This window comes from Erpetoichthys calabaricus, chromosome 4 (assembly GCF_900747795.2).
Source record: "Erpetoichthys calabaricus chromosome 4, fErpCal1.3, whole genome shotgun sequence".
Classification (NCBI taxonomy): domain Eukaryota; kingdom Metazoa; phylum Chordata; class Cladistia; order Polypteriformes; family Polypteridae; genus Erpetoichthys; species Erpetoichthys calabaricus.
This window is the reverse complement of record NC_041397.2, coordinates 268,602,270-268,613,885: the sequence shown is the minus strand read 5'-3', so window position 1 is coordinate 268,613,885 and position 11,616 is coordinate 268,602,270. Positions and strand designations below refer to the sequence as shown.

At 40.5% G+C, this 11,616-nt stretch overlaps 1 protein-coding gene across 5 annotated transcripts in view; it reads right to left on the bottom strand.

Annotated features, from left to right (window-relative positions):
* nr1i2 (nuclear receptor subfamily 1, group I, member 2) overlaps positions 1-11,616 on the bottom strand; it is a 245,482-nt gene that overhangs the window by 3,839 nt on the left and 230,027 nt on the right. For all 5 annotated transcript variants that reach the window (XM_028800769.2, XM_028800767.2, XM_028800770.2 and 2 more), the window contains one exon: positions 6,002-6,107. In XM_028800769.2, coding sequence (XP_028656602.2) covers positions 6,002-6,107 — 106 coding nt within the window. The remainder of the gene's footprint in view (positions 1-6,001; positions 6,108-11,616) is intronic.

Genomic DNA, 11,616 nt, shown 5'->3' with positions numbered 1-11,616 from the left:
GCGCTCACATTTTAAAGCTGTACAGCTGTCAGGGCTGACCACCCCTCCACTGCTTTCCCGACTGCAGCCATAGCCCCACACGCTGCTCCTGCCTTTGATGTACACAGACAGAAGTTCTCCGAATGGGGTGTGAGCCATTCAATCGTGATGAATGTTAATGCGGGTGGAAATGGATGTACTTTACTTTGGCTACCAGATCTCTCACTCGGCTGTATGTGCTGACGTAACTTTAGCACTCGATGCTGATTTCTGTTCTGTGGCTGCTGGTGGAGAAAAAATAAATCAATACACACACAAATTAATAAACATTTTGAAATGAAATGGCATACAAAATATATGTATTTTGTTGCTTATTTATTGTATTATTCCTTCATTGATTTATTTTAGTGTGGAAAAAAAACTTGGGGGGTCACAGACATTTAGGATAAAGTGTTTTGATATGATTTCCATATTAAAATATAGCATTTATCTTAAAGAATTCATAGATGTCCAAAATCTGTTCAGGCATTCCAACAAACCAGCGCAAGGTCAAGTGAACAACAAAGTACAGTGAAAGGTGACCAAGAGATCCAAACAGAATGGGCAGCTGTCACGTACACAGACATCTCAATGGTGGTGGGCTCAACCCAATGGGTATAAGAAGAGTAAGAATAGACTTTTACTTTATAGAAGTCATTTGGGTGTAAACCAACGAACCAATCGGAGTAAATGTTATGCACTGATTGACACTGTTCTGTAAATTCAGTTGCTTATAAAGTAGAGCTGCACCTTTAATTAATACTGGACTATTCCCATCATGCTGTAACAGACTGTAGAGAGAGACGCTGCCTTTGGTGCTGCAGGTGACATAAATGGACAACCTCTTCTCCTGCCTGATTACGGACTAAAAGAAGGTTTTATCAGACGTGTCTTGGTTAAAGATATGTTTCTTTAATTAAGAATAGGGGGCTCTGCCCTCTGCTCGCTTCGCTTGCCAACCCCCAGACGGGCTCTACACGCTAGCCATTTCGCAGATCTGCCGCTCGAGTATGTACAATTTAAACAGATTGTTCTTTTCATGGGAATTGTTACACATGCATACCAGACCTAACTATTTTACATTACAGCAAGTAATTAACCATAATAAAAAATAGTAAAATGTAATAAATTGAAATAAAATTGTTTCATGTTGCGTTAGAGGTATGCGTTGTGTTATGCGTTTTTGTTCTGGCTTTGAAATTAAACACACAATTACTTTTGTTACACGTTAACTGTAAAATGTCAGTAAAAACAGTATTTGGAATTAACTGTTTGTCAATATCGCTTTGAATTTTGATTCCATGTTTGGACTTACATTGTGACAGCACAACGTATAACTGCCCGGGAGTGAATATCGTTTCTTTCTCTCTAATAAAGAAAACGACTTTTTTGAATGTTTGTCCCTGTGATTTGTTAATTGTCACAGCAAAAGCTATTCTAACGGGAAGCTGTAAACGTTTTAATACGAATGACATATCAAGATCTCCTTTGGTGTCTAATGTTATCCCCTAAAGATGTACTACATTACCTTTCTTGTCGCCTGTTAAAATTTTACATGTCAGAATTGTTAGACCAATTTTAAATACAACTAATCTTGTCCTATTGCATAGCCTATCACTCATAAATAAATTACGCAATAACATTACGATACATCCTTCTTTCAACAGTAATTCGGCCGGTGGAAGACCAGACGGTGTTAACGGTTGTAGATATTCTACGGGATATTGTAAGTTGATGTTTTCATCTTCTGCACCATCACCACCAACTGTTTCAGCATAGTCTATTGATACGCATTTAACCAATTCACCATGTAACCGATGACAATTTTCACATAAATTCGTTTGACTTCATCGTTTCTCGGTGCTAGGATTGGCCGTGCACTCATTTCTTCTGTTGATAACCCTTTAGGATGAAATTCTTCAATAAGATTTGGACATAATACATCTTCTTTTATTGGGAACTTAAAGTGAGGAAAACGTAAAAATTTCTAAGAGCTGAGAGCACAGGAACTGTGTCTGACAAAAGCATTTACACGACTGACAGGCAAGAGGACTGTGGGCCGTTAATCGTAAATGGTTGAGAGGAGGGTGGGACTTGATAAAATCTCTTAGAAATAGGATCGTTTCAAGACTTTTTTTGTTTTTTTTCTACTACAAGTGACACAACAAGCAACATGAAAAATGCCTTGAAATGAAAACTGCCATTTTCACCCATGAGCATACAGGGCCTCAGTGCCTCAGGTTGAATATCTCTGAGAGACCCCCGCCCCAGTGGCTGCTGCAGTAATGCACGCTCAGCGTTGTGGCAGACAGGAGTTCAAGAGACAACTGCCCAAAGAGACTGCTATAATTCAAGCGGCTCTGCTCAGGAGGCTGTATCTGAACAAGTGTCCACTGTTTTAAATATGGCCCAAGGTCTTTGTCCACTCTACCAACAATTCACTACTCAAAACACGATAGTCGCTAAAGCCCACCCTCTCAGCTTTGACAGCTTTCATTTCAAGGCGTATTTCATGTTGTGTGTACATGCAGTGTCATTGAAATCAACGAATGAAGAAATAAATACTTAAAAGAAATAAGCAACAAGATAGCAATATTTAGCATCTCATCCCCGGTTTAGAAAGAAGATTTAGCATATTGCTGGGAATTTGGCTTGGGGTGCGTGCAGTTTCTATCAGGAGGGATAAAAACGACTGGATGTACAAATCAAAGAGGGAAGAGGCCCATTTTTTTAAGATAGCAATAAAGTAATATGGCTATTGAGATCAAAACTGCAGTGATGTCATTGGGGGGGGGGGGGGGGAAGGAAATGAACAGTCCAGGTGACCCGAAAATACCCTGCGATGGATGAACAGCATATGGTGACCACACAACCCCAACGGGGCAAAGGTCAAAATTAAGATGTGGACAACACATTGAACGCAGTGAAAATAAGATAACGACAGACTTTAAAAGCTAAAGATAAATTCACCTTGAAGATTTGCAGCCAGCCTAAATGTCCTAATCAGCACTGAATAAGCCAGGGCTTTAAGATGGGCTAATACAGCAAAGTGCAAATTGATACAAAAGTGGAAGGCCACAAATCAACTGCACCAGAAATCCCAGGGCTGACTGTACTCCTGCCAAAATGACATCTAAAATGCTAACTGATCTACTGGGAAAATGAAATGGAAATGTAATGTCAGCCACATTAAAGGACTGAATAAATCATCTTGAAGCTTTCCAACAAAAGTCCAACTCTGCAAAAGCTTCAGGCAGAGTAGTGCCTTGGACCACACAAAAGAACAGGCTGTCTTTGGGAAGCAGGGAGGCTTCATGGATCTCATCGATTCCCTCTGCATTTTGGTAAAACAACACATCAAGTAAAAAGGTGAACCCCCATATGAACTTCATTACCTTTGAGGAGCTGCGCACATTGGGACATTCACTGGGCTGTAGCCTCATCACATACTGTAGGCTGCCATGTGAACGTGTTACAGTTAAATGTGCCATGCTCTGAAACTCTACCACCACAGCCCATGGGAAACACAACCAAAGAAAAAAAATCAAGCATTTGTGAGGACAACCAGTTTGCTGAATATCTTGGCCTGGTAACAAATGTTAACTGATCCAAAAAAATCAATAAAGCTAAAAATACCAACTGTAAATCAATAATCAAAGGAAACGCACTGGTTTTCACAGGTTGAACCAGTCTCTGAAGCCAGAAGGGAAAACTTGACCACAAAGGAGGATTCCAAAAGCCCAAACCAACATCTTCAAACCAAAAAACAGCTGGCTGTTCACAGCTTAACCAATACCTTAGTAGACAATACCTTGGAAATGACCATTTGGCAGCCACCTAAGTACACAACAGAGTGAGGACACCAATGGGCCATCCTGTCTGGGACACCAAAAAGCTGGTCAGGACTGCCCAACATGAATTGCATTGGGGGAGCAAAGAAGAGTAAAAGTAAGTTACGCCCAAACATACATTTTCAAAACCACAGGACTACAAAGAGTTGCCACTAATCTTGGCAATGCTAACAACAAGAAAGTAACCAAAAGGGACGAAGTTCTCTTAGGTTGGAGATGTACTTAATGCTACGAAATGTGTGCATTTGAGAACGCTGCTGCTACTCGAGCAGTGTACCGTCTATATGTGCGTACCTTAAGTAGATCTGGAGGATTCCACCAGGTGGCAGTGCAAGAAATCATCGTGGTGAGAAAACAATGTCCAGTTACGCTGTGTGATGAGTTGAGTGACAAAGATGTTAAAAATAAAATTCTTTGCATTCTGATGCTGTTGTGAAGGTGTAAATAAAAAAGACAATGGCAACAGTTACACAAAAGATGGCATGTGAGACAATGTATTGTCTTTACAATTGAGAATGTGCGATGCTTGTATTGCCTATGTGAAAAATTGCTGAAGAAAAGTACCATAAACACATTTGCATGCCAGCATTTAAGTCTGATGATTTGCTTCACTGCATTAAACCATTCATCAAACATCGAAGCACACACATTGATCCTCTTGGAGCTGCAAGCCTGTCATCACAGGTTGATAGTAAATGATGAAACTGACGTCACGTAACAAAAGTTGAACACACACGCCACCCATATTTTTGCTGGTACTGCAACTCATGCACGCATCACATTAAATGGGAATGCGTAGCAGCCATGATGCGTGCGCGTACGGTTCTGAGCATGAAGTATAAACCTGCACATTCAGACTCATACACATCAAAGTAATTTAAAAACTGCTGGCAACTTAACATTCCCGCTGCAGACTTCAGATATCCAGAAACCTGTAGCTGTAAGGTCAGCTGCACTCATATATATTATATATTCATTGAGTAATAATATTTCATTCTGTTTGCCTTTGAAATAAACAAGCAAATACTCTTTAAACTTACACTTTTACTGTAAAACTTCAGTAAAAACAATTTTTTTAGTTCAATTTTCGTCAATATCGCATTGAATTTTGATTCTGTGTTTGGACTTTCATTGTACAACGCAACGTATAACTGCTCGTGATTGAATTTAATTTCTCTCTCTATTAAATAAAACAACTTTTTCAAATATTTGGCTCTTTGATTTGTTAATTGTCTTTGCAAAAGCTACTCTAACAGGAAACTGCCAACGTTTTAATACGAATGGCATATCAAGACCTCCTTTGTTGTCTAATGTTATCCGCGGAAGATTTACTACATTACCTTTCTTGGATACATCCTTCTTTCTACAGTAATTTGTGTGGTGGAAAACCGGACGGTGTTAACGATTGTAGATAATCTTCAGGATATTTTAAGTTGATGTTTTCATGTTCCGCATGATCACCATCAACTGTTTCAGCATAGTCTATTTATACGCATATAACCAATTTGACATTTAACCAGTTGACATTTCTTAATTTGTTTGTCTTCATCATTTCTCGGTGCTAGGATTGCCTGTGTACTCAGTTTTACTGTTGATAACCCTTCGTGATGAAATTCTTCAATAAGATTTGGACATAATATGTCTTCTTTAATTGGGAACTTAAAAAAGTGAGCTGAGAGAGTAGGAACTGTGTCTGACAAAAGCATTCACACGAATGAGAGATGAGAGTACTGTGTGCGTGGTTGAATATGGTTGAGAGGAGGGCATGACTTGAAAAAAATCTCATGGCCAAAGTCTCGCGGGACGTGAAAAAATCTCAAAAAAGTCTCGCCTCGACGCAGGATTTTTTTTTATATAATATGTACACACACACTTTTTTGTTTTTGTCCTTTCCTTCAGGTTTCTCCTAATGAACCTGTCAACACTTACATTTTCTTGATTAGGTTCCAGGCAATTTTCTGCTCTCTTGAAATGCTTGATGACATAAGAACGTTTACTTCATATATTTGATTACTTCTACTTCAACCATAAGGACTGTATGCCATCAGCCCACAGGACAAACAGTCTTAAGCACAAACTCCATCTCACATTTTACTGTGCACTGAAATCCCAGCCATGAAGACACAACTTACTTGCTGTGTGGTTGACAGTGCTTCGTGTCAATGTAGTTTTTCAGTGTGATGGCAAAATCCTCTTGACACTGGTCAATAACATGTTGATTTGTAAGACCAGGTCGATCTAGAAGTTAAAAAATAAATAAATAAAATAATAATAGTAAGTAAACCAAAGATGTGGAAATATGGCTTCCTTGTGGCCATGATGATAACGAGAACTTTGCATCATTAATAGCATAACATGAGTGAAAAATTAATTATGCATTCATACTGAATTCTTAATCCAGTTTTAAGGTTGCAGGGAGTCACTGCCGGTCCTGCATGCAGTTGGCTAGGACACTGAGCTCCACATATGTCTGAATCACTTCCTTGAGCCCGGGACATCACGACTGAGGTTGCACTGGACAATGAGGACACAAACATCACAGCAAGGGTGGTGTTGTCAAAGGTGCTCAGCGTTTTTATTAACAAAGTGTCAAACAATAAGTGCGGTGCAGGTTTCATTTTAATCACATACGTAAATAATTCCAATAATAATAAAAAAATTACTACGGTGAAGGTTAAAAGTCAATAAATAATCCAGTTACAAATAAATCCAAACAGTTAAATTAGAGGTTAAAACATAATCAATATCACTTATAAAACCTTTATGATCGTCAGTGATGTCTCCTCTGTGTACCCTTAGCAACAGAAGATGTCATTCAGCAAGTGCAGTCAACCTTTGAGTTGGCTTGTGACGTCACCACCATTCTTCAGCGGGGTACCCCACAAGCCCTGCTCCTCCAACCCACAAAAGACCATCTCCCAGTCTTCAGCAGTTGATCACTCCTGCTCCTAGATTGCTCAGCAAGGGGCCACATTCAGTGCTGGCTCAGCTTTTCATTCATTTCTTTCCCTTTAACCTCTATCTTTCTTTCTTTTCATCTTTGTACTCCTGTTCTTCCTTCTCTCTCAACTCAGGCTCCTTTTATCCCCGTGGGAGCAGGTGTCCTAATTGTAAACCCCAAAGCACTAAGGAGGAAACTGTCCGAACCACACACATTTGCATATTAATGCAGGTCCAGCCAATCTCCCCATCAACACCCCAGGGCATGTGCGCCTACTGCCACCTAATCGCACTGTTTTCAACGGAGATCCCCATCTCACCTTACCACAATATGGTACACTCACTGGTCAGCAGGCAAGATACAAGGACATGTCATTGTGTTTGGAGTGTAAAACTGACAAAAACAGTAACCATTCGGGGGTCCATCACAATGCACTTTCTGAAACAAAAGAGATTCTAAATGGTATTGAACTGAACAGCCCACATCAACAATGAGAAGTTAACACATGAGGATAAGTGCCAGCCCAGAATGCCATATTGGTTGAGACAAATAAGACCCTGGAATTCAAAATTGTGACATCAAATACAAGGCAAATGGGTAGTGGAATACAACTAATTGAACCAAGAGAAGCTGTAGCAAAAAAAAGAATGGGAAGAGTACATTTTACAAAGTTAATAACTGAAAAAGTCCACAGAGACAGTACAATGATAGGGGGTCCACCAACATGTACCTTTTGTTCTGTCATTTTCATGAATGGTTAATGGCTCAGCAAATAGCAGCCTCGGTTCGGTGCTCTCTAGTATTTTGTCTGTTTTTGTTTATTTGTCCCGTCATTTATTGTTCAACTGTAATCAAGTACACCTGTGAAGAATTGCTGAATATTCGGCAATTCACCTTGTGTGCTTTAACACTGGATTTTTCACAATTAAGAACTTTTTTGGATATCTTAGTTGGTGGAGTAGCAGTTGTAGGCTGTTGATATAGACGCAGGTATAACAAAAGAATGGGGGGGGGGGGGCATGCTGGTGCACTCATTATGCTGAGACAGCAGCGTTTTTGAACGTCGCTCCCAAGATTACATCTGGTGAACTTCAACAGAACTCACAAGGACTTTTCACTTTCTTCTGCTCTGTGTTTCAAACCTGGTTAAAAGAATCCATCCCAGACTCGGCATTACACTTGCCAGACTTTCAACTTTATAGAGCGGACCGTGCATCAGAAACATCAGGGAAAAGAAAGGTGGTGGAATCTGCTTTTCTATCAATGAAGTTTGGTGTACTGATGTCATTGTGTTAAGTAAAGTGAGTTGTCCTAACTTAGAAATGCTTTTTGTTAACTACAGTAATCCCTCCTCCATTGCGGGGCTTGCGTTCCAGACCCCCCCGCGAAAGGTGAAAATCCGCGAAGTAGAAACCATATGTTTATATGGTTATTTTTATATTGTCATGCTTGGGTCACAGATTTTCACAGAAACACAGGAGGTTGTAGATAGACAGGAACGTTATTCAAACACTGCAAACAAACATTTGTCTCTTTTTCAAAAGTTTAAACTGTGCTCCATGACAAGACAGAGATGACAGTTCCGTCTCACAATTAAAAGAATGCAAACATATCTTCCTCTTCAAAGGAGTGTGCGTCAGGAGCAGAGACTGTCAGAAAGAGAGAGGAAAGCAAACAAATCAATAGGACTGTTTGGCTTTTAAGTATGCGAAGCACCGCGGCACAAAGCTGTTGAAGGCGGCAGCTCACACCCCCTCCGTCAGGAGAGAGAGAGAGAGAGAGAGAGAGAGAGAGAGAGAGAGAGAGAGAGAAACAAACATGCAAAAATCAATACGTGCCCTTCGAGCTTTTAAGTATGCGAAGCACCGTGCAGCATGTCGCTTCAGGAAGCAGCTGCACAGAAGGGAGCAACGTGAAGATAATCTTTCAGCATTTTTAGACGAGCGTCCGTATCGTCTAGGTGTGCGAACAGCCCCCCTGCTCACACCCCCTACGTCAGGATCAGAGAAAGTCAGCGCAAGAGAGAGAGAAAAGTAAGTTGGGTAGCTTCTCAGCCATCTGCCAATAGCGTCCCTTGTATGAAATCAACTGGGCAAACCAACTGAGGAAGCATGTACCAGAAATTAAAAGACGCATTGTCCGCAGAAATCCGCGAACCAGCAAAAAATCCGCGATATATATTTAAATATGCTTACATATAAAATCCGCGATAGAGTGAAGCCGCGAAAGGCGAAGCGCGATATAGCGAGGGATTAATGTATAGGCCTTTTTATTCACCACAAGAGTGTTCCTCGTTTATATTGGTTAGTGTCCACATTCCACCTCATGGCTGCATGAGTGCAGCGCTACCAAAACAGCTGATCAGATAACGAGCACAGAGCAAAATTATCTGAACTCCCTTGTGATGATTCTACGGGATTTTAATAAAGCAAATCTCAGCCAGGAACTTCCCAAATTTATACAGCACAGAAAGTGCCCTACCAGAGACAGAAACACACTGGATCATTGCTAAAGCATGCCTATCGTGCTGTCCCCCATGCAGCTTTGGGTTTCTCTGATCACAGTTTGATTCATGTGCTCCTCATGTACAGGAGTAAGTTAAAATCAGCTAAACCTGTGATTAATACAGTGAGAAGGTTTGACTAATAAGGCAAAATTGAAGCTGCAAGCCTGCTTTGACTATATGGACTGCGGTGTCTTTGAACATCCTGCTGCTAACTTAGTTGAACTGGCAGACACAGTAACATCTTATGTTAGCATTTATGAAGATGTGTGTCCCTACCAAGACCTGGTTAAAATTTATCAATAATAAATCATGGCTCACTGCAAAACTGAAGCAGCTTTGTCAAGCTAAGGAAGCTGGCCATAGAAGTGGGGACAGAACACTCTTTAGACAGGCAAGGACAAAAGAAATCAGATCAGCTAAAAAGAATTAGGCAAAAAATCTGATAAATCCATTTTTTGGCCAATGACCCAACATGAGTGTGGAAAGGACTAAAAATTTTTACAAATTACAGGAAACCATCCCCCCATATTGCGGTAAATCACCAGCTGGCAACAAACTGAATGCTTTTTACTGAAGGTTTGATAAGCTCCAGAATACTACGGACATTATCACCAGCCCTATTGTTGTACAGAATTATACAAGATCACCCGCCCATAACCCCCATCGCCCAATATTCTTCCCCTCAACCTGCATTATATATCTCTGAAGAGGATGTGCAGCAGCTCTTCAAAGGACAGCACACTATTAAAGCAACAGGTTTGAATAGAGTCTCACCCTCCTGCTTAAAAAACTGCTCTGATCAACTGGCTCCTGTCTTTATTTAGATTTTCAACAAATCATTAGTGTTGTGTGAAGTTCCATTATGCTTAAAACAAGCCACTATTGTACTAGTCTCCAAATAATTCAGTATAACAGGACTGAATGACTACAGGCCTGTTGCTCTAACATCTGTGGTCATGAAAACCTTTGAGAGACTGGTGTTCACTCACTTGAAGGAAATCATTGCTCCCTTGTTGGACCCCCTTCAGTTTGCTTATCGAGAGAACAGATCAATGAATGATGCAATCAACATGGGTCTGCAGTACATCCTGCAAAATCACATCTTGACAACCCAGGAACATATGCAAGGATTCTGCTTGTGGACTTCAGCTCTGCTTTCAACACAATAATCCCGGAGCTCCTCCACTCGAAACTCACCCAGCTTTCCTTTCCTGCCTCCACCTGTCAATGGATCACCAATTTCCTGACCAATATGAAACAGCAGGTGAACTCCTGCACCTCTAATGACCCCTCTGTTAAACTAATCAAATATGCAGACAACACAACCATCATGGGTCTCATCAGGAATGGTGAGGAGTCTGCATGCAGATGAGAGGTTGAGCAGCTGGCCCTTTTGGTGTAGTCAGAACAATCCAGAACTAAAACTGAAGATATTTAAATGTGGAGCAGAGGGGGAAATCAATGACAAATACTGTATGACTTTGTCCAAAACATTATGGAGGGCACTGTCTGTATTATTCAATCTCCTGAACCCAGTTTAGGACCCACAGGAACCAAGTAATTGCTGAAATGCTAAATCTGGGCGACAGTAACTAGAATAATTTAAATAAAATGTGTGCTGCCATTTATAAATACTCGTAGGTGGATTCCAGCATGTCATGTACTCTAATATACCTCTGCATCCTCTAGCCGTATGGGTAAAATCAGTCGCTCTCTGCTCCAAACCCCACTCTGACAGACAGAAAACTTGGTTTTTAATAATCGAGACCTTAGTATGAATAAGGATGTGTCATCGGGGCACAGCATTGAGTAAGGGTCTGTGGCTAGGGGGAAATAAAAATAAGTCAAGGGTCAGTAGTGAGGTATCAGTCCAGAGTAGGGTGTGCCCTTGTTTAAAATTATCTTATATACTCGCATGTAAGTTGGGTCTTGAAACCTGAAAATCAATCATAAAATCAGACCCAACTTATATGCCCGTTCAAAAATACGACAATTTTTTTTTTTATATCTTCTTGCTTCCTCCAATCTGTCATCAGTTTCTCAGACACATCGAATTTTGTTGCAGCAGCACAGTTACCAAGTTCTTTTTCCACTTCAATGACTTTTAATTTAAAACCAGCTTCATATTTTCTTCTGATCGTACGCTCCATCGTAGATAAGGGATGCTCTTACGATAAAGGAGTATGAGGGTGTGAGATACAAAAACACAAAACAGTGCAAACGTCTCTTCGGAATAGTTTGGGTATTACTGTGTGGTCACATAGGCACAATACATTGAAAAAAAGGCAATGAGCTCTGTG